Source organism: Lynx canadensis, chromosome B1 (assembly GCF_007474595.2).
Source record: "Lynx canadensis isolate LIC74 chromosome B1, mLynCan4.pri.v2, whole genome shotgun sequence".
Classification (NCBI taxonomy): domain Eukaryota; kingdom Metazoa; phylum Chordata; class Mammalia; order Carnivora; family Felidae; genus Lynx; species Lynx canadensis.
The window spans coordinates 150,430,006-150,457,788 of record NC_044306.2 but is presented as its reverse complement, the minus strand read 5'-3'; the positions used below and the strand labels follow the sequence as shown (position 1 = coordinate 150,457,788).

General features: G+C 34.6%; 1 protein-coding gene across 1 annotated transcript; it reads right to left on the bottom strand.

Annotated features, from left to right (window-relative positions):
• Positions 1-371: 371 nt before the first annotated feature.
• On the bottom strand, positions 372-27,514 carry LOC115513063 (transmembrane protease serine 11G-like). The gene is made up of 10 exons (XM_030314498.1): positions 27,462-27,514; positions 25,537-25,658; positions 23,558-23,676; positions 20,450-20,517; positions 19,654-19,814; positions 9,692-9,730; positions 8,635-8,806; positions 7,256-7,515; positions 3,020-3,162; positions 372-530 (listed from the first exon to the last, which is right to left on the bottom strand). The coding sequence occupies exons 1-10, from the start codon at positions 27,512-27,514 to the stop codon at positions 372-374; spliced, it is 1,296 nt and encodes a 431-aa protein (XP_030170358.1).
• Positions 27,515-27,783: the final 269 nt, after the last annotated feature.

Genomic DNA, 27,783 nt, shown 5'->3' with positions numbered 1-27,783 from the left:
CAGGGAAGGGCAGTGTGCCCTGTCGGGGAAGAAAAAATAAAGAATGCTTAGCCAATTGGTACTTGTCTGATTAAACTGGATTGTTCTCATTTTAAATGAGTAGGAACAGAAAAATGAGCAAGGAGATCATGGGAGACACTTAGCAGCAATGGCAGATCATTGTGGAGTTGATGATATCTTGTATATTCAGATTAGCAAAACATTTCAGATGATGTAAAAGAAAGTCTGCTTTCCTCATGTTTAAGGGGAATGTTGTCCGTTCATGCTTATTTGCATCTTGAACTCGATGACAATATACATAGCAACACATTCTAGCAACGCAATTTGCTAGCGACCACATTAACATTTTGGATGTACAGGTGATTGTTGCATTAGATGTTGGTTTTAGATTTAATCCAGTCCCGATAACAAGTCACTTTGGTGTAAAGTCCAGGCTTGTTTTCTTTTCCACAGTCTATTCCCCAGCTTACTATCCCAATAAGATACCAGTTTCTATCATGTGCTATAACCAGAGGTCCTCCAGAATCACCCTGTAGGAGAAGAAGAAATGTACATTGTCAATGCAATAAATAAAGGGGAGTAAAAAATGAAAGTTTATGAGCCTGTGAATGACTACTAAATTACTATTTTAAATAAAAGTATGTAGGGGTGCCTGGGTGGCTCAGTAGGTTAAGTGTCTGGCTTCAGCTCAGGTAATGATCTCATGGTTTGTGGGTTCGAACCCCATGTCAGGCTCTGTGCTGACAGCTCAGAGCCTGGAGCTTCTTTTGGATTCCGTGTCTCCCTCTCTCTCTGCCCCTCCTCTGCTCATGCTCTCCCTCTCTCTCACGTATAAAATAAAAACATTAAAAAAATAAAATAAACAAAAGCATATAAAATGAATTCTGTTTTTACTTACCATTGTTATTAATACAATTGAATTTATTGCTTATTACCTGTTTTTATCTTACTACTTCTACTTACCTGTGTTAATATCTTCATCTGGAATAGTGTGAATAAAGCTAATATTTCAGTTTTACCCTTGTATAGTTTTTAGTTTTGCTCTATCTAAACAGGGAGCACAAGCTGAACCTGAGTCCAGGCATACAATAATAGTTACATAACTGATGAACTCAAGGCTCAACTATATGTCACCTCCATGAAGCCTCTTCTGTTAGCTAGATATAGTCACTTGCTATGAATTTGTGTTTTTTTTTTTTTTTTACTTTTTAAAATATTTCTTTTTGAGAGAGAGAGAGAGAGAGAGCGAGCAGTGGAAAGACAGAGAAAGAAGAAGACACAGAATCTGAAGCAGTCTCCAGGCTCTAAGCTGTCAGCACAGAGCCTGATGCAGGGCTCGAACTCACAAACCGTGAGATCATGATATGAGCCAAAGTCAGAGGCTTAACTGACTGAGCAGCCACCCAGACACCCCATATTTGAATTGCACCTTGTTCCACTCATACCAATTGATAGGAAGGTGTCCTGGAATAGGTGTGTGAAGAGAAGGGTATGCAAAGGTCACTCCAGGCAAATATGCACTATTTATCACTGACAGGCTTTTGTTTCCAAACTAATGTTTAATCCCTAGCCCAAGTGAACTGTTTTGAAGTGTGTGAATCCTGAGGACTTCCCTGATATCTTTAACCGAAGGTTTAGACAGATGATTTTTAAATTTATCTTTTAGCAATAAACCTATATGGAAGCCCATTATAGACTTATTTTATAAGACAAATGATCCTGTTTGAAGCAGGCCTGGGATCCTAGAGTTTTGGCTCTTAGCTCCCTTCCGTTCTCTTCCCATGTAGCCTTTAGGGCTCAGTGGACAGAGTGTGAAAACTCTGGTTACTAAAAGCAATGCTTCTCAGCTCTTTTCCTGTAAGACCACATCCTAATTTAGGTCCTTAGTATTTTACTTTGCTGCTAGCGAAGGAAGCATGGGAACATGGACCAATGGAAAGAGAACATCTTTTACATAGATTTATGTTTCTGCTCAAAAGTCATGTTATCCGGTTGTGTTGTGGACAGCCTTGTTTTTGCTTCTCCTCAGGAAGGAAAGTGAGTGGAAGGAGATCTTATATTCAGAATATGTAGCCAAATCCTAGGTTTTTGTTCTTTTCGTTACTTGTTTGCTATATTATTAGATTGTAAATTCATTGTGGGTTCAGTGTAGGCTTTTTTTTTAAATGTTTATGTTTCCTTCAGTAATTGCCACATTACCTTGCAATATACAAAACAAATGGAATGAATAAGTGAATGCATATTTATTATATCACATTACAGCCAGGTAGTGGCAGATCAATAGTGGGCCCTTTGCATTTAAGTAAAGCACTCATATGTGTCAAATTCTCAAAACATTTCCTAATCTTTTAAGAATTGCTAAACTATTGGACCCAAGTTAAAATCTTCATTATTTTAGTTACTTATTTTTAGTCTTTTAAGTAGCCTGACTTTAAAACTGATATTCTCCTTAAATGCTTAATCCTAAGATTTTGTATGGTTTAGTGAAATGCTATTTATTTACTTTTTAGATATAATTTGTGAGGCAACACTTTAATATGAATAAGTGTTGATAAATGTATTCTCTTCCTAAATGGTGTGATTCTATATGAATGTGGACTGCTAATGGTCAAAAGGGTTAAGCGCTGGTGGGATGATGGCTCTGGCCATGGAGGGATCTTCAGACTCCATTCCATAGTGCCTTACAAGTAGTAGGGGTCAGACACCTAATTGGTTATCATTGAGACTTGAAGCAATGATTGTGTGGCTCCCTGGCTTGGTTTCTACTATCTGCTTCCAGTCTTTTTCTCTAATCAAAGTACTAATTTGCAACTGATGGTCCTTTTTTACATATGGTTCTGGACAATACGAGGGTGTTAAATGAGGAGTATTTTTTAAGGTTCTCCCATTCCCTCTTTTTACACTCTCTTCCCTCCTCGTCAACTTAATTTTATAGTTGTATGAAGTGACATCGGTCTATAGTCAGTGAGGCCACCTCCATTCAACACACTAATTTTTGTGGATTTGAGTCTATTCTTACCTCACAGGCATCTCGCTTTCCTGTCAAGAATCCAGCACATATCATTCCTGATGATACAGCACCACCATATACATGAACTTGATTACATACATCATTACTTATGATCTCTACTTCAACTTGTCGCAGAGTATTGGGAAAAGGGCCTAAAGAAGAAAATAATTAATAGATGAAGAATTTTCACACTGTTGCTTATGATAGTTAATTGTTGTGTTTTATAAAGGATGTACTGGTGATAAGATATATGTCTTAAAGTTGTAGGACTCTGAGCTCGATGACAGTGCTCAGGTTCAAGTTCTATTTCTTGCGTGCCTTCTAGGTGCTAGGTACCATTCTTGGCACATTTACTTCCACTATCTTATTTAATCCTTGCAACAACCAACAAAAGTAGATATGAATATTCTCTTTTTCAGATGAGAAAACCAAAGCTTACCTGGTTATGAGTCTTTCTCTGATCACATAGCTAAATGGAGGACAACATCATATTTAAACCCAGGGCATTTTTCACCACCTGGGAAAATCTGTGATAGTTTACCTTACCTTACCTGGAAATCTGCCACATCACTTTAAAAAACACAGCTATAATGGGAATTGAAAATCCTTCAGGAAGAGCAGTATAGAGTGAGGTTGTACGATCAGAAAGTAATTTTAATACTGAATAAATGGAACCCTACTGCTTCATCAGAAAGACCATATCTACTTTGATAATAGCTCAAATGGCTGTCCACTACTAATTCCAGGGTAAGTAACCAATACCAAGATAAGATTTAAATCTTGTTTTACTAATAATCCACACATTCATTGATTTGTTGTTATATGAAAAGTGCTTTTAATTGTGTATTGTACCATTTTAGTCATTGTATTCTTCTCATTACCCCTGAGCAGCTTTAATTTTTTTTTTTTCAACGTTTATTCATTTTTGGGACAGAGAGAGACAGAGCATGAACGGGGGAGGGGCAGAGAGAGAGGGAGACACAGAATCGGAAACAGCTTCCAGGCTCTGAGCCATCAGCCCAGAGCCTGACGCGGGGCTCGAACTCACGGACCGCGAGATCGTGACCTGGCTGAAGTCGGACGCTTAACCGACTGCGCCATCCAGGCGCCCCGATCAGCTTTAATTTTAAAGACTGTATTAGTCCTTCATATAAAGATGGATGCACTGTTTACAAAAGGTTCAAAGACAATTAAAAGGAGGAAGGAGGGCAGTGCTGTCAATCTGACCAACGAATCAGGGTAATTCTGTGCTAAAGACTCTAGGCTTAGCAGTAGCACGTGTGAGTTTGAATACTGCACAATTTATGTGCTATTTAGCCTTGGGCAAGTTGTTTAATCTCACTAAGCATCAGTTTACTCGCTAAAAGGAGTAAATGATACCTATCTCACATGTCTGTTGTAAGGGTTAAAAAATAATTAATGTTAGGGTGCTGGGTTGCTCAGTTGGTTAAGTGTTTGACTCTTGATCTCAGCTCAGGGCATGATCTCATGGTTCATGAGTTCAAACCCTGCATCTGGCTAACACTGTCAGTGAGGAGCCTACTTGGGATTCTCTCTCTTCTTCTCTATCTGTCCCTCTCCCACTTGTGCTCCATCTCTCTCTCTCTCTCTCTTAAAATAAATAAGTAAACTTAAAAAAATAATTAGTGTAACCAATTATGATACTGCTTTGTCCCACATTTAGATTTCAGCCAATGGAAGCTATTGGAGTGGATTGTAGAGTATGAAATTATGTATTTAAAACCCTCATGGTACTAAGCTGCACTTCAATGTCAAAGATGGCTAGTGAGTGCTAGAGCTTTTATAAGAGAAGATATAGGTTTCTAGGGATTTTGTCACTAACTGTAAATAAATCTAATTCTCTGTATTAAGCCTAGTAAATTCACTTACCTAGCGTTAACTATCTTGCTGAAAAACTAAGCCTAAATCTTTTATAGTCATTAAAGATTATCTAGGATCTGGTGCATTTCTTCACCATTTTTAAGCACTGGAGGGTCATTATATGACCATTTTCTCTTCATTTCTGATTCTCTTTGAAATGGTCCTAGTGAAAGAATCTGCTCACTATCTATTCTTTATACAGATTTTTAGAACAGGCTAAACTGTGTAGATGCTTCAGCAATATTCAATACTATCTCTTTTGTCCTCTCTAATTGACATTTAAAATTTATAGGTATTCCTAGGTTTTAATCAACTGTATTTAAACTATTTATAATTTCTGTGTGCCTACTTTTATGTGTTATGTTAATTGGCCTAAGATGCCTAGTTTTTTTTTTGTTTTTTTTTTTTAATTTTTTTTTCAACATTTATTTATTTTTGGGACAGAGAGAGAGAGACAGAGCATGAACGGGGGAGGGGCAGAGAGAGGGAGACACAGAATCGGAAACAGGCTCCAGGCTCCGAGCCATCAGCCCAGAGCCCGACGTGGGGCTCGAACTCACGGACCGCGAGATCGTGACCCGGCTGAAGTCGGACGCTTAACCGACTGCGCCACCCAGGCGCCCCTAGGATGCCTAGTTTTAAACTTCAAGTGCTTATAATTCCTTAATCTCAACTTTTAAAAAGTCAATTCAAGTGCTTAACAATATAACAAGCTATTTTACATTATCAACTATTCAAGGAAGAAACCATCCAGAATAGAAAGTTTCTATTTTACAAGCTGTCTGGTAACAAGATTTCTAATTAGATATAATTGGAAAAATTTGGGGAAGTAAGAGAAGAAAACCTTAGTCCTTGTCTCAGTTTCAAAATACAGAGAAAACCATAATCAAATATTTAATGCTTAACTTTAGACTGACGTCTTACAAATTTATAACATTATTTCTGGAAAGCATACAACTTGTTAGAGTAGATAGATCAAAGTTTAGTAATCTACACACTATTGGGCATTGAACGATTCATGATGAAGTCCCAAATCACTCCCAAACTACTACTCTGGGAGGGGGTGGTGTTAAGTTTAATTAGGGTCTAGAGGAAGTGTAGTGGTATTGCCCTAGTGCTAGATGCTTTCCATTTCTACTCTAGTCAGTATAGTGGCCTTCTAATCCCAAAGGATTTGATTCCTCTTTGTTCTCATCACCATTGCCTATAGAACAAGGCAGATCCCCCAAGATGAGGAAAAGAACTCTCAGATTATAATGACAGTATAACAACCTGGACCCAACATCAGAATTTTGGAGTTCATATTGAAGGGAAGCAGATTTCTATAAAAATGAAGTGACAGAGACTTAGTACATAAAAGCTATCTTTGGAGCAAGTACATAAATAAGACTATAACTTTTTAACAAGAGACTGGAACAAGAATCAGAAATTCAAAGGCTGCTTAAACTATATGTAAATTGCTCACCTAAGAAAGGTAGAAACAGAGACTCCTATCAAGATCTGAAGATCTATCTTTGCAGTGTATTGTGTGTTATTAAATGTAGTAAAATGTTGTACTTTTGAACTGTATAAATCCTGAGGCTTAAAACCTGCTCCATAGATACATGGATCAGAAAGGTCCCATTTAATAGTTAGCATCAGGCATGACATTTAAATTGTTTACTTAAAAAAATTGCTTAAGTCTGTTTTTGTTTAGTTGTATGACACATTACAGAAATTTATCGTTATTACTGCTCACAAATCACATACTTTAAGATTCATGCAGCCATGGCAGAATCTCTACACATAAAAGACAGCAACACGGGGCTCCTGGGTGGCTCAGTTGGTTAAGCGTCTAACTTTGGTTCAGGCCATGATCTTACAGTTTGTGGGTTCAAGCCCTGTGTTGGGCTCTGTGCTGTCAGCTCCAAGCCTAGTGTCTGCTTTGGATTCTGCATCTCCCTCTCTCTCTGGCCCTTCCCTGCTCATGCTCTATCTCTCTGTCTCTGTCTCTCTCTTTCAAAAATAAATAAACATTAAAATTTTTTTAATACAAAAAAGAGACAGAAACAAAGAAGTAAATGATATGAAAAAATATGCCTTAATAATTTTTGAAAAGGAAGTTATAACTAGCTGTAAAATTATAACCAAAATAGCCCATAAAGAAAGCATTAAACATAGATACTGTCTAATAGTAATAGCCAAAGTTGCCATAAGTCACCATATCTGTTTTTTTTTGTTTGTTGTTTTGTGATATTTTTCATGGGACATCTTGATTTCATCTCTTACATTCAATATTTTGATTTTGTATCTTATTTTATATCTCCATTCAAATGGAAGACAGCTTTGCATTTTTTGCTTAGTTCTTTTTACTGAGATACTCACCATTAGCTTTTAATGCTCCCCATCCAGTGACAAACACTGGACTCTGAGGCAAGACTTCAAAAGTATCATCTGGGAGACAGACTCTGCCCACATCATTGGAAAAGAGGACGGGGGTGGAAAGCTTCACCACAGCAATGTCGTCATCATGCTTATGGGTAGCATAGTTGTTGTGAATGATAATTGATTGTATCTTTCTTCTCATCAGAGGAGGGCTGAGAGTTGTTCCAAAACTAGCCATCCAGAGTTTGGGGTTTTTGTAACTGATCACAGATTAAAAGTATTAAAGTTGGTTCATTTCTGATCTAAAGTTGCCCAGGACTCCAAATAAGCATAGGACATAGAGGTGGTAGAAGGGAAAATTGTTTAAGGTGAAGGAATCTACTGCTGAAATCATTGTTGCACTATATACTAACTAACTTGGATGCAAATTTAAAAAATAAATTAAAAAAAGGAAAAAAAGTGAAAAGAAAATTGTTTAAGGTGATAGTTGATCGGGGTCTTCCCACTCTACTTGAGGTATCTCCCCCAGGATTGCTCTGCTTCATTTAGGTGATACAAATCCGCCCCGCCTCCCCATTCTAAGGTAGCTTACTCCCCTTGAGGGGGAGTTTGTATTTTCTAAAGGAAACAAAATATTATTGCTAGTTTTGATTATGAAAGAAATACAGAGTAGTTGAAAAGCCTATAAGTAAATAAGAAATTAGACTTATGTGCCCATATATGTACACATCCATGCACATATATACTCCCATATGCATGCAGTAATATAAATGTATGTATAGCTATTGAGAGAGAAAGAAAGGGAGAAGGGAGGGAGAAGGAGAGGGAGAGGTGTCAACTTGGAGGCACACTTTATATGTTGATTGTTTTGTCATCCTTTATTTTTAGTTAACATTTTACTCAGAATATTTTCCCACTTGATATGAATTTCACTAGATTTACTGTATCTCATTATTATCTCCATGTATCCCATATGTTACATCTTCAAAAAAGATATAATTAAAGTGCAGGACTAAAGACATTCATGTAGGATAATCTGATGTAAATTTGTGCATCAGGGTACTATTAGCAGAGTTAAAAAATCCACAATATATCTTAGGAAAACTGGTGAGTGTGCTTAACTTTTGAAGTGTTATCTTGTTCTTAGTTACATTAGGATTGCTGGGGAATATATTTCCAGTTGCAGCTGAAGATTCTCTAATTTTTCTACTATTCTTTAGTTACTGTCATTTCTTCCTAAGCCTGCTTCACAATGTTGAGTTCCCGTGGGAGGCCTAAGATGCTCATAAAAGAATGAAAAATTTTTGAGAATTATGAGAGATGAAGGTAAGAAAAGAAGGTGAAATTGGTCATCCTGCTGGTATAGACTGAGGACTTACATGTCAAAGCAGTGAGCAGCAGTCAGGAGCCACTCCTCACTGATCAAAGACGCGCCACAGAAATGGATGCCGTCCATTTGCAGGCTGGCTTGCCATGGCCAATCAGCTCTTTTTGCAGGATAACCTTCAGCAATTCGTTCCATGGATGGAAACTCTCTCCCTCTACCACAACCTGTCAGAAGGAAATAAGATAGTTGTGTTTTGTTTTATTTTTATTTTATTTTATTTTATTTTATTTCATTTTAGTTGACACACAATGTTACATTAGCATTAGCTGTACATTATAGAGATTCAACTTCTCTATCATTATGCTGCGCTCGCAACAAGTGTAGCTATAAGATGGTTATTTATAAACAGTGTTTTAAACATGTCAAGGCATGTTTAGCACATAAAGATGGAAACAGTTATAAGTTTGTCTTGCCTTCAAAAAATTAATCAAAATTATGTAATAGAATAATGATCATTCAAATTGAAAAAGGATTAACTTAAAAAATAAACTATTTAATATCCTCCCTAGTGCATTTAAAGCAATTTCAGTTTAAAGTTTGTTTTTTCATATCTTACTAGGTCATTTTCTTATGTGCAACAGTTTACTTCATGATCGTTGACAATTTTGAGTGCACAATGTATGCTACTTATTGCAGAAAAGTACCACTGGTACATTTAAAATACCTGTCTAATATTATAGCCATTACCCAAATGTATCAAAATTCACATATTAAAATTAATGGGTGTTATTTAATTCTAAGCAAAATTTTCTACTTTAACAAAGTGAGCCAAATAAGAATAAATACAATAAAATGATAGGGAATTGTTAAAATAAGTTATCAGGGAAACATTCTGTGAGGAATAGTAAGTTATTTCCAAGGAGCCCATATAGGCATGGCCAATTATTATTAATAATAATTTTTCCTCTTACAGAGTGTTAAATCATGTATCCATTCAGAGATATTTCATACTTTTGGGAAATAGTAAACCTGGGGATAGAGAAACTCTAGCGGTATTTTGAATTTTAGCATTTGATTTACAAACATCACAGGGGTAGTCTCGAACTTACAGCTGTTCAGAATGTGCTCTGCTTGTGCTTCATTCATATCTGGAAAAAGCAAGATGATTTCTCAGCAGTAGAACAATTATAATTTGGAAACACTATGCCTACATGACATGAATATTTCTGGTTGGGATGAGCTGAGTTAGTCAGGACATTCTTTAATTTTAAGGCAATAAAATGAAATCCCACCAGAAGAAGAGACCTGGGTATAAATTAAACCCTTCTTCTAACTCTTTATGGACTCTGGGAAAATCCTGGGTTATGATTTTAAAATCATCTGCATAGAGAAGGATATTATTTTTCTTGAAGGAAGGCTACATCTAATTAATTTAGCCATAGTAATTTATTAAAATGCAAGTCAAACAGAAGAGGGTCTAGGACTACTTTTACATGTGTACTGTTATATGGTGGGCACCATTTCCTTCTGTCCTCATTCACACATTAGTGATATGGTAAAGGCACTCAAAGCATCTTAGATGCCTGACATCTCCACAGAGTCTCCCAGTAGAATAAAGGTCCACCAGTGTACTAATGAATCTTCAAAATATGTTAGTCATTTTATCATAAAGTAAAATAGAAGAAATCATGATCAGTGACTGCTCCCCGAAATTATATGAATTGTTCCTCATGCCAGATAATATAATGAATAATCTAGATCCACAGTTTTGTTAAGTTGAAAACTAGTGTGGAGTTCTGGTAAGCCTGAAAAATTAATGCATCTTTCAGACTCTAAACTCAGATTGAGTTCATCAGCAGGGAACTAAGCTTATGTTTATTACTGTTTGTTAGAATGAATCCCTTTGAATTAGTTTTGCTAATAATTCTCTAGTGGCTTCCCTGATCTTTATAACTGAAACTTCCTACCTGGATCTGCATGACATGGTCCCTATTTACGTCTTTGTTGTCATGTTGAACTGTTCTTGCTTTTAGCCATGACTCAGTGGTCACCCTGGCCGTTCTGTTTCTTGGCTGTGCCAAGGTGTTCATACAGTCTTTATTCTAGTTGTCCCCTGCCAGAAATGCTCTTCCCTTGGCCATTTTTATGGTTGGTTCCCTATTGTCATTCAGAAATTAAAGTCTTCTCCTCAGACAGGCTTTCCATGACAAATCAAAGCAACCTCCCATTCTCTATTCTCTTTATTGAATATGAAAATTCAAATTATTTGATATAACTTTTGTTTACTTATTTTTTAGTGGGCCATTGTCTTTCTTATTCCAATTACGATGTTCTATGAGGAGAGGTAATTTCCTGACACAAATAGGTTCTTAATAAATACTTGCTAAATGAATAATGAGCAGTTATGATAACTAGTAATTTACTGAGTCCTATCTACTAGGGAGTATGACAAACATTGCTTATATCCTCCCAATAGCAGTATGAGGCAAAAGTATTAAGGACATAATTTAAATACTTCTTCAGGTATAAAGCTTGTTCTACAACCATTTCACTGTAAGGTCAATTATAGTCTAGTGTCACCTTCTGTAGGAATGGAACAATGAGAGGAGTGGAATTATGGTCAATTCATGAGTAACTAGTCTGGGCTTATTTCTATCTGCGGCAACTACTGAGGGACTTCAGAGAAGACATGAAATCTCCTAGGTGAACGTTACCCAGCAGATGTGCTTCACCTGCAGGACAAAAGTTGAATAGCTCCAATTTTGGAACAAGACAGTAGACTCCCTTTTCTCAGCCCTTCTCCTATAACTAAATACAACTAAATATCCTGAAAATCATCTAGCAGATAACAGTAAAATAATTCTTCAAGCTGGAAGGAGGAAGGCAAAATGGCTAGAGACTACAGTATTTGAAGGACAGTGTGATGAGCTTCCTAGTTTTGTTTTCATCTCACCTACATTTGGACTGGGGACCAAGAAAGGCCTGCAATCTGAAACCATCCATAGGCATAGACAAAAAAATCCTAAGAAAAGTCTGCTCTCTCCATCCAAATACTGGGAAAGAAGAAGCACAACAGAGGCCTAGTGAGGAGCCCAAATCTCCTGTTTCACAACACAGGGCTGGCTATCTATTTTACTAGCAGCAGTGACAGTAATAAGCCCTTGACCATCCCAAACCCCACTTCCCAATCAGGGCACCAGCTTGCAGACTGACACCCACAGGGACAGCATCAACCTTTATCTCCCCTGTGACATAAGTAGGTTCAAGCCCACCACACCCCTACATGGAGAGGATGGCCAAGGGATACAAGGCAGCTGAGAGAAGCCTGTTTTATTCCCATATATTTTGCTGGCAGCAGGAATTGAGAGGATGTTCCAGAAGACTAGAATAAACACTGCAAGGACTCTGCAAGCTAAGTTGTTATTGAAACCACAAAAGTTGGTGAGAATCTATACTCCAAACTTAAACAAGTTGGCTATCTGCCAAAATAAAAGAATTAAATAGGATCAAGAGTCTCCTAACATAAACTGAAATGTTCAGAATACAAACAAGTTACTTGCCATACTGAAACCCAGGAAAACCACACTCTGCATGAGAAAAGAATATCAACAAATACCAATACTGAGATGAATAAGAAGTTGGAAGTATCTGATACGGATTTTAAAGCAGATGCCAGAAAAATAATTCAGCAATTACAAATTCTTTTGAAACAAGTGAAGAAATGGAAAATCTGAGCGAAGAAATAGAAGTTACAAAAACCAATTGCAAAATTATAGGACTGAAAAGTATAAGTAATAATTATTATTATATTTATACTATTATATTTATATATAATATTATATAATATGTAAATATTATTTACAATAATATTCATATTATTATATTTATTATTAATTATTATTGTTATTAACCCTGCTGGGTGGTCTTAATAATGGAGAGTGGACATGGGGGATAGAGTCAGTAAACTTGAATTAAATTAAATAGTGTTTACTCAGAAGAACAGAGAGAAAAGAGACTGAAAAAAAATTAAGAAAACATCTGAGATCTGTGGGATGATAACAAAAGATTTAACATTCATATTATCAGAGTTCCAGAAGGAGAAGAAAAAGAGTGTGAGACTGAAAAAGGATTGAAGGAAACAATGGTTGAAGACTTCTCAAATTTGGCTAAAGACAGAGATCCGCAGATTCAAGAAGGTGAGAAAATCTCAAATAGGAAAGACTCAAGTCCACACCAAGATCCATTATAATTAAGTTACTAAAAACTAAAGACAATGAAAAATTCTTAAAAATGGAAAAATGATATATTACCTATAAAGTAACACCAATTCAAATAACAGCAGTTTTCTCATTTGAAACCGTGGAAGACAAAAGAAAGTGGCATAGCATTTTTCAAGCTCTGAAAGAAAAAACTATTAACCACGAATCCTATATCCGCTGAAACTGTATTTAGAAATGAAGAGGAGATGAGTATTCTAGGATGAAGAGAAATTAAAAGAATTTGTTTCTAACAGACCTACTCTTGGAAAAGGGCTAAAGGAAGCTTTCCAAACAAAAAGCAACTGATAATAGAAGGCTAGCACCTTCAGAAAGGAAAGGAAGAGACAGAATGTGTAAACACAGAAATAAACATAATACACTATTTTTCACTTCATGAGTTTCTTTAAACATATTTTATGGCCAAAGGAAAAGATGTGACACCATCTCATGTGCTGAATGTATACAGAAGAAATACTTAAGAAAAATATATCTAAAAAATGGGGAGGGCACAGGCCACATGGAGGTAAAGTTTTTATACTTCATTTGAAATGTTGACATCAGTAGGTTGTGGCTAGTTACATGTGTGCATATTAATACATAAAGCAACCACTAGGACAATTATACATAGTGATAAACTTAAAAACATTACAAATAATCAAAATGGAACTCTAAAAAATATTGATGTTACCCACAGGGAGGGAGAAAACAAGCAACAGAGACATAAGGCACAGCACAAATAGAAAGCATTTGTAATAAAATGAGAGACTTAAGCTCTAACATATCAATAATTACTTTAATGTGTAAATAGTTTAAATACATCAATTAAAAGAGAATGGCAGAGTATAATTAAGAAATGGCTCAACTATTTTCTTTTTACACTGAAATATCTAAATTGAAAATAAAAGGTTGAAAAAGATATATCACACAAATATGAATCCAAAAAAAAACAGTAGTGGCTTTATTAATTTCAGATAAAGTGGACTTCAGAGAAGAGAAAAATTACTGGGAACATAGAGGGACATTACATAATGATAAAAGGATCAGTTTACGAAGAATATGTAGCAACTTTGTGTGTTTACAAATAGCAGAGCTTCAAAATACATCAAGCAATAACCGAAAGAGCTGGAAGAAGGAATAGACAAATTCACAATTATAGTTGGGACTTCACCATCCTCTAATATCAACAATTGACAGGGTTACTAGCCAGAAAATCAGCAAGGGTATGGAATTAAACAACATCAACAACAAGACCTAATTGACATTTATAAAAAACTCCATTCAGCAATAACAGAAGGCACATTCCTTGCAAGCAGCCATGGAATGTTCATTAAACTGGACCATATCCAGTATCATAATCTTCTGCATATTAAAAGAATTGAGATCAGATTATGTTCTCTGTTCATGGTGGGGTCAAATTAGAAACCAATAACAGAAAGGCAATGAGAAAATCTCCAAACACGGGATTAAACAGCAGACTACTAAGTAATATGGTCCAAGAAGTCCCAAAGAAAATAAAAACATTACATAGAACTGAGGGAATATGAAAATACAACATACCAAGTATCGTGGGATGCAGATAAAGCATTACAGAGAGGAAAGTTATAGTACTAAATGCTTATGTTAGAAAAGAGAAATAATCTCAAATCAACACTCTGAGTTCCTAACTCAAAAAAACTAGAAAAAGAAGAGCAAAGTAGGCCTAAAGTAAGGTAGAAGAAGGAAATAGTGAAGAAAAAAAATCAATCAAGATCAGAATTTCAATCAAGAGTTAAAACAGAAGAATAATATAAAAAAATCATTGAAACAAAAAACACTGGTTGTAAGAAAAAAAATCAATCGAATTGATTAGCTTCTAGAAGATTGATAAAGATAAAAATAAAGAAGACAAAAATCACCAATATCAGCAATTAAATGAGGGGATATCACAAAAGAGCCTGCAGCCCTTATAAGTTAATTAAGGAATACTTTGAACAACCTTACATTCATAAGTTTGATAATTTAAAAGAAAAGGATGAATTCCTTGAAAACCATAAACTACTAAAATTCATCAAAGATGGTATGGATAACCTGAACAGTCCTACTGTTAAAGAAACTGAATTTGTAATAAAAGATTAGAAAAGAATCCTTAGGCCCAGATGGCTTCACTGGAGATTTTGGCAAAACATTCAAAGAATTAACACCACTTTTACACAATTCCTTCTAGAAACTATAAGAAATGAGAACATTTCCTAATTTATTTGATATAGCCAGTATTATCCTAATACTGGAACTAGATAAGAAAAGAAAGCACACTAATATCTGTCATGAATTTAGATGCAAAATTCTCAGCAAAATTTTAACCAATTGAATCCAGCAATGTATGTAAAGAATAATATGGAGTGATGAAGTGGGTTTATTCCAGGTACGTAAGGATAGTTCAATATTTGTAAATCAATTAATGCAATCTTCCATACCAACAGACTACAGAACAAAATTATATGATTATGTCAATTGATCTAGAAGATATATTCAACAAAATTTGGCACCTGTCACACCACCACACCCATCTATCATAGTCACAATAAAAACATTTGAAAATAACAAGTGTTGATGAAGATTGGGAAATATTAGAACCTTTATACATTGTGGTGAGAATGTAAAATGATGCAGCCACTGTGGAAAACAGTTTACAGTTCCCTAACAAGTCAAACATAGAGTTACCATATTGCCCAGAAATTCCACTCCTAGGTATATATATCCAACAGTATTGAAAACTGATATTCAAATACTATACACCAATATTTATTTTTTTTTTATTTTTATTTATTTATTTATTTATTTATTTTTTTTTTATGAAATTTATTGACAAATTGGTTTCCATACAACACCCAGTGCTCATCCCAAAAGGTGCCCTCCTCAATACCCATCACCCACCCTCCCCTCCCTCCCACCCCCCATCAACCCTCAGTTTGTTCTCAGTTTTTAACAGTCTCTTATGCTTTGGCTCTCTCCCACTCTAACCTCTTTTTTTTTTTTTTCTTCCCCTCCCCCATGGGTTCCTGTTAAGTTTCTCAGGATCCACATAAGAGTGAAACCATATGGTATCTGTCTTTCTCTGTATGGCTTATTTCACTTAGCATTACACTCTCCAGTTCCATCCACGTTGCTACAAAAGGCCATATTTCATTTTTTCTCATTGCCACGTAGTATTCCATTGTGTATATATACCACAATTTCTTTATCCATTCATCAGTTGATGGACATTTAGGCTCTTTCCATAATTTGGCTATTGTTGAGAGTGCTGCTATGAACATTGGGGTACAAGTGCTCCTATGCATCAGTACTCCTGTATCCCTTGGATAAATTCCTAGCAGTGCTATTGCTGGGTCATAGGGTAGGTCTATTTTTAATTTTCTGAGGAAACTCAAAGTTTATGCATTTTAAAAGCAAGCAAAAAAACCCCATAACTGACCTAAATGATTAAAAAAAAAAAAAAAGACTACCACTTACATCCTCTCCTAGAGTGTGAGGAGCATCAGATTATGCTAGTCCAAAATATGTCACTTTGGTATATGAGTTATTTTGAATCAAAGGTAAGTGAGAAAAAGCAGATACAAGAAATTCCTCTTGCCCTTCCTCTATTTGCCTAAAGGCAGGACGTAAATTTACAAAGGTGTCCCTCTTCTTCTCTCTACCAGGAAGGAGAAAGGTTAATTCCTAGAGATAATTTTAGACCCTATCAGCCTGGAGAAGGCACCAGAAGAATCTTTATAACACTTTTACTAACTAGCCCTTATCTCTGTCCTTGAAAGCCTAAAACTACTCTCCTTTGTTCTCTCATTTCTTCACAAATTTGTTCCTTGATGAAGATGCTATAAAAGCCAAATTCTAAGCCACCTCTTTGAGTTACTCATTTTCCCCTACTTATCTTCCATGTATACATCATGCTAATAAACTTTTGTTTCTTTTTTCTTGTTAATCATCTTTTATTACAGTAGTCTTTTATTATAATCAAGAACTCAGAAGTATGAATGGAAAATTATTTTTCCTCCCTACAAGTAAATTCCATGAATTTTTCTTTATATTGTATATATTTATATTATGAAAAGAAACAGAAATAGAGGCATAATTAGGGATCATAAAAGAACTAATAATTTCATGAAAGGTTTAGAGTAAAATCAGTGACTAAAAGTACACTTTCTTGAGACACTGGCAATATTAGCTAATTCTGTCTTCCAACTAATTGTTTTCCCCTTCCTCCCTCCCTCCCTTCATTCCTTCCTTCCTTTCTTCCTTTCTTCCCTTCCTTTCCCTTCCTTTCCTTTCCTTTCCTTTCCTTTCCTTTCCTTTCCTTTCCTTTCCTTTCCTTTCCTTTCCGTTTCTTTCCTTTCCTTTTCTTTCTTCTTTCCTTTTTCCCCCAAAATCTAGTCACTAGAATCACTGGAGAGTATTCTGACTTGTATAAAATGAGAAGAAATTTTCATAAAGCTATAAATTTTAGAAAAAAATTCACCAAATTATGCATGAACACTTTAAATTCTGCAATTTTTAAAAATGAGATATACATAGATAACTATTTATCAAACTTGTACTTTATTAACTCTGAAAGCTACACTCAAAGCTTCCCCTTGAGCTTTATTGTGATCCTGTATAAATTACTTTTATAAAATTAAACCTAATATATTTCTGCATTGTTTTTTCTTTGTTGGACTCAAGATATTAGCCAACTAACTCTTCTAATATTTGTGTTTGGGGCCTATGTGTGTGTTTTAGCTTTCCAGGTACCCTTTTCAAGAGATAAGTTAATTCCCCAACTTCCTAGGATCAGTGTTGCTAAAGATACCTGAGAAAGTCCATAAAATAATACATTACATTAATATGTTTATACTTTTCAAAGCATTTTAAAGTTTTTCCAAAGGATAAATCTCACAGTTGCTACTATTTTCATTTTGCAAAATAGGAACTGAGACCATTTTAGCAACTTACCCAAGGCTGCACTACCATGGTTATCGCTGGGACACAGGTCTCCTGACTTCTAGTCTAAGGTTCTTCCCACTACCACCTGCAGTGTCTCCTAGAATACATTCCATGCATTTTTCTTTTTACTATATATACTGAAATGATTTCTCTCACCCTATGAAACTCAGCTTTTGTTTTTAAAATTTTTCTGTATTTTCATGCAGTGCTAAAAGTCTATATGGAAAAAGGAATGATTCCAGTTTCCTCAGTGTTCTGTGGTGATTGTTGATTTTAAGACTGCTTATGTTTCATGCTCACTTTCAGGAGATTGAGTTAGTTTACACAGTTAAAGATAGAACATTTTACAAATCCCAACGTCCTGCCCTGTGCTGAGTTCTGTGCTAATCTTGGGTATGTGGTTGTAACTACAGAAGACACATTTCTCATATTCAAGAATGTCAGTCTTTTGCAAAGATAGATGAAATAAAGTATGTGCAAATTAATTTCTAAGCACCCTCGGTAAACACAGAAGTCTCAGGATGAATGATGAATCTGAGAAGAGTTTTGCATGGGAATGAAGATTGTCTTAAAAGTAACTTGCTTTGATAGGCAACTGAAGATCTGGTGATGGATGGTTCACCAGGAGATCCCTGAATAGACCAATCCCCATCCTGATCCAGCAACACTGTGAAGGGCCTAAGTGCCCTAACACCACAAAGTGGGAGTCGGGGTGGGCAGATAGATCCAGAAATGATGGAATTTAAATTTCTAGCATGTGGCTTCATGGGAGCTCAAGATTAAATCACATTTTTTAAAAAGTCAAAATTTCACATGTACCTATATCCTTAACAAAATGTTTTCTGCAGGAAGTCTTGTCTCTGCTGTCTAAAGCCCAGCACATTGGATTCAGTCTACTCTGTTCTATGTGCATGATAGATACACAGAACTGAATGTTGGCCATTACTCACAGAGACTCAGAGTTCTTCAAGCTATTTTTTTTCTTTCTGGCTTTTGGGAAGCCAAATGCAAGTTTCTCTTCTGTTAGTTTATTACAATGTATCTGCTCTAGTGCTCTGGACAGTTTGGTGGGGGGGGGGGGTAACCAAGGGAATACTTATTAGTAACTTAATTATCTGTCAGCCTTAGAGTCTCATATCATAGCTTACATAAGTTCTTGTAAATATGACAACTTCAAAGTTAATATATATGAGGCTAACAATAGCCTTGGAATTATAATGAGCTTTGTTTAGTCTCATACCCCAAACATTTATCACCTAGTTCCTTATGCCTGTGTTGCAAATGATACGGTGCCTTTATGCCAGAGGCAGGTATTATCAGGGTCTGACATTTTTCTTATTCTGTTTCCTCTATGGCCCTAGACCAGTCCTATCCTGCATGCTGTAGGAAGGCTTATTGTAGTGTCAGAAAAAGAGCCAGGTCTCCTTTCACAGGAGCCCAAATTATGTTTGTGTTCCACATATCATGATTTCTGTCTTCATACCACTCTTACATTCTGGATTCAGATTGAAGAAAATATTACAACAGAAAGAGCCAGGCACTATAGATTACTGTATCAGTAGCAGAATGTAGGTTTTTATCTCATACATGCTTAATTAATTCAAACAATTCCACCAAGAACTTTAAAAAAATTATATTTGGGTTAAAGTATAATTTGTTTCATAATTATTTCTATACTAACCAAAGGAAGATAATATTTGGTGTCGATTGTGTGGGGATTTGTTTATTATTAAGTAAAGGAGAGATTTAAAAATGAAAAGTGGTTTCATTTTATGGTGAAATAAACTTTTCTCTGTAGTTGAGAATATTGCTAAAATGATAAACTCTAACAAGGGAAGGAAAATGATATTTCTTGCCTTTAAGATGAGGTAATGAAGTATCTGTCTTCAAGAAGCTGTCATTTAATATCAGCTTCTGATGCAAAATGTTGTCAGCTTGCCTTTTTATTGTGTCTGCATTGTTAGAAACAAACTGAAATTTAAGCAATACATCTGTTTTCAAACCATCATTACTTGACCTGAAAAAGAAAAACACCACAATGAGTAAAGTCATAGCCATAGTTGTGATTATTTTATACCTTAGTATTTAAATATTAGTTACATCTTCAAGAAAATCAACATAAATATTTTATGTATTTTATTGTCATGGATTTTTCCTCCTTCCTGTGTCATATAGGTGTTAATACCTGAATTATTCCCTCCTTGTGTAACTTGATCATATTCAGAGAAAGCTGAGTATCTGAGAGTTCTACATTTTTTTTTCTGGAAAAATACATCAAAAAACACTTGTTAAATCCATCAACTTTGTGTATGTTTTCTTGATTTTTAAAAATTCACAATATCTATTTATTGTTAAAAAATAAAGCAAGCAAAACTGAGAAGAGTATTTAAGGATTGTAAGAATCTTTAACTAAAATGCAAGTCTTTAAGAGGACAACCAGTAGAATATATTGTATCAATACCCAAACTAAGAAATTCTCTCCCTATAGGTACTCTATACAGAAAGAATAACAATTAAATGTAATAATATTAAAAAATTTGTGCTCTTGTTAAATCTGAGATTTTTAGATCCTGTCCACAAATGGAACAATTGAAAAATAACTAAATAATACAAATTGTCTTTTCATTATAAAAATTAATTAGTTGTGATTACCTGAGAGTGACAACATGAGACTTGATGTAATAATGATTTAAACTGGATCTTCGAAATATCTGATCTATCTGAAAAAAGAAAAAAAAAAAACAACAGTAAAGAACTTTTAAAATATGAATTCACACATTTCAATATATCACAAAAATGCCTGTGTAAAATCTGCAGTTATAGCATTTACTTCTAAGTTTGCAACTATCCTCAGAAAGCTCATTTGGGCACAATCCTGGTGTCATAAAGGTCATCCTTATAAGTGGATGCTGATTTTTGAACAATTTGTCACATGATCCAGGATGGCTGATATAAAGAGTTGAATTAAGCTAGATATTTCAGTAGCCAATATAAAATATACATAGGGATGGAGGTGCTGAGACTGAATTTCTTTGAAAATTTGATGTGTATAGTCATTATCATTAAAGCTCAGCTATCATCATTGATTGAAGAATCAGTTTTGTAGGCTTTGGTGAAATTTTTAGGCCATGTTTTGATCCTGTGGCAAATGGAGGAGAGGTGCAGGATGTGTATTTATCAGGTACTTCCTAAAAAAATATATTCATCAAGAAAAAATGCATGAAATAATTACTTAGAAAAGACAAGACTATATATGCCATTTGTATGTCATTTTAGACTTTTCTCTGTGGGATAATTTCTCTGTACTATAAATTCCTAGAATAAATTATTTCTTACTAAAACCACAGCTTGTTAAAGAATCTATGCTTTTACAAACCTGTTTATTATCATTAACTTGTCAAGTTGGCTTCTTGAAAAAAAGACTGACCATATGCCAAACCTTAAGTGAACTTGAGTCTCAATAATCAGTTTCCCAAATCAAAGGTGAAGAGCTGCAAATATTGAAACTGGGTCTGTGTTGAACAAATGCTTTTCATGCAGTTAATTTGATTTATCAGTTCTTTTCTGGCGAAGTGCCATGCCATATCATATTGGATGATTTAGTGAGCATGTTTATTGAGAAATCAATAGCAAAAAAATGAATGACCATGTGTCTTCCTTCTAACTGATTATAAAGGGAAAATTGGTTTTTAAGGAAATATTTTTATAGCATACATACATTTATAGCATACATACATTTGGTTTTTAAGGAAATATCTTTATAGCATACATACATTATTTGAGAAAACAAATACATATTCATTATAAAAAGTTATAAAAAGCAAGCAATACAGCAAAAAGCATTAAAATAATTTCTAAGTCACCATATAGAGAACCTGCTATTCGTATTTTTGGTTATGTACTTCCAGATTTTCTACATACATTAATATGTCTTTATATATGATACTTACATATCTTATATATAATCATAAATTTTCTGCTTGCCTCCTTCCATTCTCTTTCCAATTTCATTATTTTTTCTTGTTTCTTTTGAAATCACTGCTTTGTGAACCATGTATTACCCATGGTAATTGAACGTATAAACAATTTAGATTATTGAACTCCACAAAAAGTTTCTAAAATTCATTTTAGGCACTGGTTTTAATAATTTCTTTTAGGAAAATATTTCCTAGAACTGTAACTCATAGTCTAAATCAGGGGTCAGCAAATTACAGCCTGTAGGAAAAATCTAGACAACCATCTAAGAATGGTCTTCCCATTTTTTGAATAGTTGAAAAAAATCAGAAGAAGAATATTTTGTGACATCTAACAATTTAACAAAATTCCACTTTAAGTGTCCATAAAGAAGTATTACTGGACCATAGCCATACTTATTTGTTGTATTATCTTATGGCTGCTTTTGCACTCCAGTGACAGATTTGAATAGTTGCCAAGAGACCACATAGCCTGCAAAATTGAAAATATTTACTATCTGGTAACTTACAGAAAAAAATTGCCAACTTCTGGTCTAAATTACTGTACTTCCCTTAATTATGTTGTCTCCATTCATACTCTAGAGGAGAGGGCCAATTCTAGTGCGTTATTTACTAGTCATCTCCTTGAAGTGTATTTTTATAGTCCTACCACATGACAGGCACTGTTCTAGGCACCAGAAATATAAGAATTAGTAGACTTAGCCCCTCACAAATTCAGAAGGACAAAGCCATACAAAATAATAATGTTGTAACAAGGTGGTAAGCGCTTTAGCAGAGGTGTATAAAAAGTTCTGTGAGAGCACAGGAAACAGATGCTAACATTTATTTGGACATAACTTTTCATACTTTTTATTCACAACATAAACCAGTCTTCAGAATAACTGAGGGAGGTAGGTGAAATTATACCTGTTTTGTAGTTAAAACTTTGACGGGTCAAGGAGCTTTATCAAAGCTGATAGGCTGTCAAAAATTAAAATTTGGATATGAATATGGATGTCCTGACTTCAATGCTTAGACTGTAATTAAATATTTTGCTTCCTATAACAAAATATACCCTGCCCTGATTATTTTTTCTTAATCAAAATTTCCTTATGATGTGTTTTTGGAAAGACATGTCAATCCCACTCAGTTGTAACCTTCAACTCATTTCATCAGTTTTTACTTTTGGTTGAGGAAATGAAGAAAGAAATACGTCTAAAGCTGGCAAAATGATCTATCATCTTTGGTCAATGCTAGGCACAATAGAAGCTGTGTACACAACTGAAGTCTTCAGTGGAAGAACTGGTCTGTATGTTTCTGTGGTGTATTTTCAGGAATAAATGTTTAGTATAACTTGCCTGGTGGGAAATGTACGAGGCTCATAAATACATTAGGTGGTTAAAAATTGATACATGGTAATGTTTGTGTCTGAATGATTGAGTTATGTTTCCAGATAACTCTAATAATTTCATTTTTTATGTTTGAGCTATTTAATTTTTCTGTTGGGCTTCTATTATTTAGTCTTTGATGCAATTATTCTTTGTCCAGGGTATTTTTCCAATTTTCCTGTGAAAATGTCGGTTAGAGTTGCCAGAGTTAGCAAACTAAAATGTGGTTACATTTCAATTTAAGGAATAGGCATGTTTAAAATATTGAATGAAATATATTTTCAGGAGGATATGAAATTAAAATTTAACTGAGCATTCTGTATTTTATCTGGCAATCCCAGTATAGGTTCAATCATCTCTTAACTTTATTTTAACCTTCTTCACAATAGTATTATTGGTAGAAATGATGCCAGACTTACCTCATTATTGACTTTTTGTTTCAGGTCTGTTCTAATTTTTGAGTGCTCAACTGAAAATTCAGGATTATATTCAATACTGGGGATCTGGAAGGAGGTTTGGTAATAGTAATATTTCTGATCTGGAAGGGAGAACAAAAATGGACATTTTTGCTTTAGTTCATTGAGTTGTATAAATATCAGAAGTAGAGGGGATAACATAGAAAAAAATCCTATAATTGATGAACTATTGGGAATTAAAAATTCAATAGCTGTGGCCAAAACCTCTCTCTAACCTTTTCTTTTCTTTCTCTTTTTTTTTTTGAAGTAAAATTGGCATATAATATTATATTAGTTTCAGGTGTACAAGATGATAATTTGATATTTGTATAAACTCCAAAGTGATCACCACAATGTCTTGTTATTGTCTGTCACCATAAAATTGACCCCCTTCACCCTTTTGGCCCATCCCCAACTTCCCCTCTGATAACTTCTTCCTCTCTAGTAACCACTAATCTGTATTATGTATTTATGAGTTTGTTTTGTGTATTTGGCTTGCTTTTATAGACTGCCCATAAAAGTGAAATCATATAGTATTTATCTTTCTTTGTTTGACTTATTTCACTTAGTATAATGCCCTCAAGGTCCATCCATATTGTCTCAAATAGCAAGAATTCCTCCTTTTTTATGGCTGAGTAGTAATCCATAGTGTGTGTGTGTGTGTGTGTGTGTGTGTGTGTGTGTGTGTATCTGTATCTATATAATCACATCTTCTTTATTCATCCATAAATAGACACTAAATTTTTTTGTGGATTTTGGCTACTGTAAATAATTCAGCAGTGAACTTGGGGGTGCATATATCTTTTTGAATTAATGTTTTTGTTTTTTTCAGATAAATTCCCAGAAGCAGATTAGCTGATTCATATGGTAAATCTATTCTTAATTTTTTGAGGAACTTTCATACTGTCTTCCATAGTGGCTATACCGATTTATACTCTATCAGTGTATGTGGTTTCCCTTTTTCCACATCTTTGCCAATACTTGTTATTTTATGTCTTTTTATTTTTTTTAATTTATTTTATTAATTTTTGAGAGAGGGTGCAAACAGGGAGGGGCAGAAGGAGAGGGAGAGAGAATCTTAAGCAGGTTCAGTGCCCAGCACGGAGCCAGACACAGGGCTCATCTCACGACCGTGAGATCATGACCTGAGCCAGAATCAAGAGTCAGATGGTTAACTGACTGAGCCCCCTGGTTATCCCTATTTTTTGTCATTTTTATAATAGTCATGCTAGAGGTGTGAGGTGATATCATGGTTTTGATTGCATTTCCCTGATGATTAGTGATGTTGAGTACCTTTTCATGTGCCTGTTAGCTATGTGTATATCTTCTTTGGAAAAATGTCTATTCAGGTCTTCTGCCCATTCTTAAATTGGATTGTTTTGGTTTCAGTTTTCGAGTTATTTGAGTTCTTTATATATTTTGGATATTACCCCTTATTGTACATATGAGTTGCAAGTATTTCTAACCTATTTTTAAGATCACACATTCTCAGAGTTATGTGGTTGTCAGTTGTTTCATAATAAAATTATTACCTGTTAACAATAATTCATACATTTAAGCTGTTAATTAGATAATGACAGAATATAATATATCCTCATAAGTTAACCTTGAAGTCAGAATTGCTACTAAAATAAATTTTACCCTCAGTACATTAAATATTAAGCAATATAATAATATGTATTGCATTGTTCAAGAGATAATATTATATGAACCAGTTCAAATTTTAAATGCTAGAAATAATTTTTATACATAAAGGATAATCATTTCCCAAATGTAGATAAGTTTATGCAAATTAATACTGCTTCATATGAAGTATGCATAGATTTATGAAAATTATTGTTGCAATTAAAATTGTACTCTATAATATTAGAAAATATTAGGCTTTGAAATAAATTGAGTGGCTCTTGAAATTTTCAAAATAATACAATGAGGTATATTCTTACCAAATGCCAAAAAATACACAAGGAGACCGATGATTATTGATAGAACCAACACAACAGCTGTGACAATAAGGGCAGTCATCCATGGTTTCAGTGAACTTGTCCTTCTACCCAGTGTTGCTGGCCTTTTGAGAGAGAGTTGTATATTAAAGTCAAATAGAACTTAAGTACTAAAATCTTAGTTTTTCATAGTTTTGATATAGAATTTTTTTTCTCTAGAATTCATGGTTTGTTCATATTACATTTAGTACATTAAATATATTGTTCTATAAAAAATCGAAAAAAATACTAAAATACTGAATACTAAAAAATACTAAAATACTAAAATACTAAAAAAATACTAAAAATATAACTGATTGACATTTGACTTTGTATTTTGATTTTAGAAAGTCAGAATTTTACTGCAACTGACTACTGTTTCATATACTTCCTGGCCCATCACGCTAGATTTTCTGAAATATGTTTTTCTTTGTTAAATGAACTAAAAACATATTTCACTCATGTGGTTCACATCCAAAAAGCCTCAAATAATGAGAGCATCTGGGTCACTCTTCTCATTCTAGCATAAACCCAACAGAGGCTCAAAGTGATTACTAAAGGCTCAAAGTTGGATACAATAAATGATATGGTAATAGCAATGTAATGGAACAGATGGTAGCTATACTTGTGGTGAACACAGCAAAATGCATAAACTTGTCAAATTACTAAGTCATATACCTGAAACTAATATAGCACTGTGTGTCAATAATACTCAAATAAATAATAATAATAATAATAATAATAATAATAAAACCTTAAAGTTGGGTGTTAGGGGAACTGGAATTAGGACTTTGGCTTTTGGGGCTTTTTTCAGACCTCTGTACTTAATCCCATAATCCTGATTTATATGACAAGTAACCTGTAATGCATATGAAGAATATCTAGAATAGGACAGGTTGAAGAAAAACAATAGAGCTATAAGGAAGAAATAATAGGTAGATCAAAAAGAGATCATCAATATAATGAACAAATAAATAATTATAGCTCAGGACTTTGGACCCAGGAACTTCGTGGTGTGAGAACCACTGGTTTGATGAATATCTATTTCATAGGGCTATAAGATTTCAGACCTGTGATTTTTAATAGATGATATTGGATAAAACAGGCCATATTTACCTGAGTAAATAATCAATTTAAACAAAAATGTTAAGACAATAATAGTACCAGTAGTATGCAAATATGGCAAAAAGCATGAAAGTGGTATGTAAATGACTGATATTTCGGAAAAACAGTGTGGAGGCAGGGGGATGTGACAAAGTTCTGTCCCTATCCCAGAGTCAGGGCCCAAAATCTAAAGGCTAAATCTGGATAACTACAGAATTGAGACAGTCTAGAATAAAACTGGCATGGCTTGTCCAGGAGCATCTGATTCATGGGAGAACTAGGCAGGAATATGTCTCTGAAAGTTAAAGGTACCGGTTCTTGTTCTGTTAAAATTACACATGTAAAAGCAGAAGAAAGAATTACCTTCCCTGGATCGGTGGATGGTTGTGGTAAAGTGGAAAGTAGATCAGCACTAAATAATTGAAGATATCACCTTGGGGTACCTTTTGGCATCAACAATCTGGAAAAAGTGGGGATATTTCTGTATCCTTGTATCTTCACAAAGAAGTTAGAGGCAGTTTCCTCACCCAAGAACCATCAACTTGAGCTCTAATAAGTATCTCAGGTAGCACTGGTTCTGAGTGTTGTTGTGTTTCTGGAAGGAGCTAAAGTTACTCTGGCTTGCCACTCTTTCTTTGGTTGGTAGCAAGACAAGAGTATTAAAATCTACAAACATCTGAGGTATCTTTAGAAGAGCTGGGCAAGGAAAGAGCTGATGAAAATATTCACTGCCTTTATTAATAGAAGACCATGGGCAATCATGAACTCATTCAGTTAACATTTACCAAGTTTCTTCGTGTGCCACTTTCTGCTTGGGATTCAAAAGTGAATAAGACATAGTCTCATCTTATAGCAACACATTAAGTAACTACTAAAATACAAGAGATAAATACCATAATGGAATTATGTCCAATAAGCAATGAGAGATGAGTGTATACAAATGGTTTTGCCTTAGAGAACTTATCCTTTGAACAGGGTCTTGGAGGCTGAGGAGGAGGAACTGGTGAGAATGATGTCTACCACAGGCAGAGGGAACAACATAAACAAAGACAAGGATTTCTCAAGGATATACATGAGAAAGTAGAATTTATGAATGAGAATATAGAT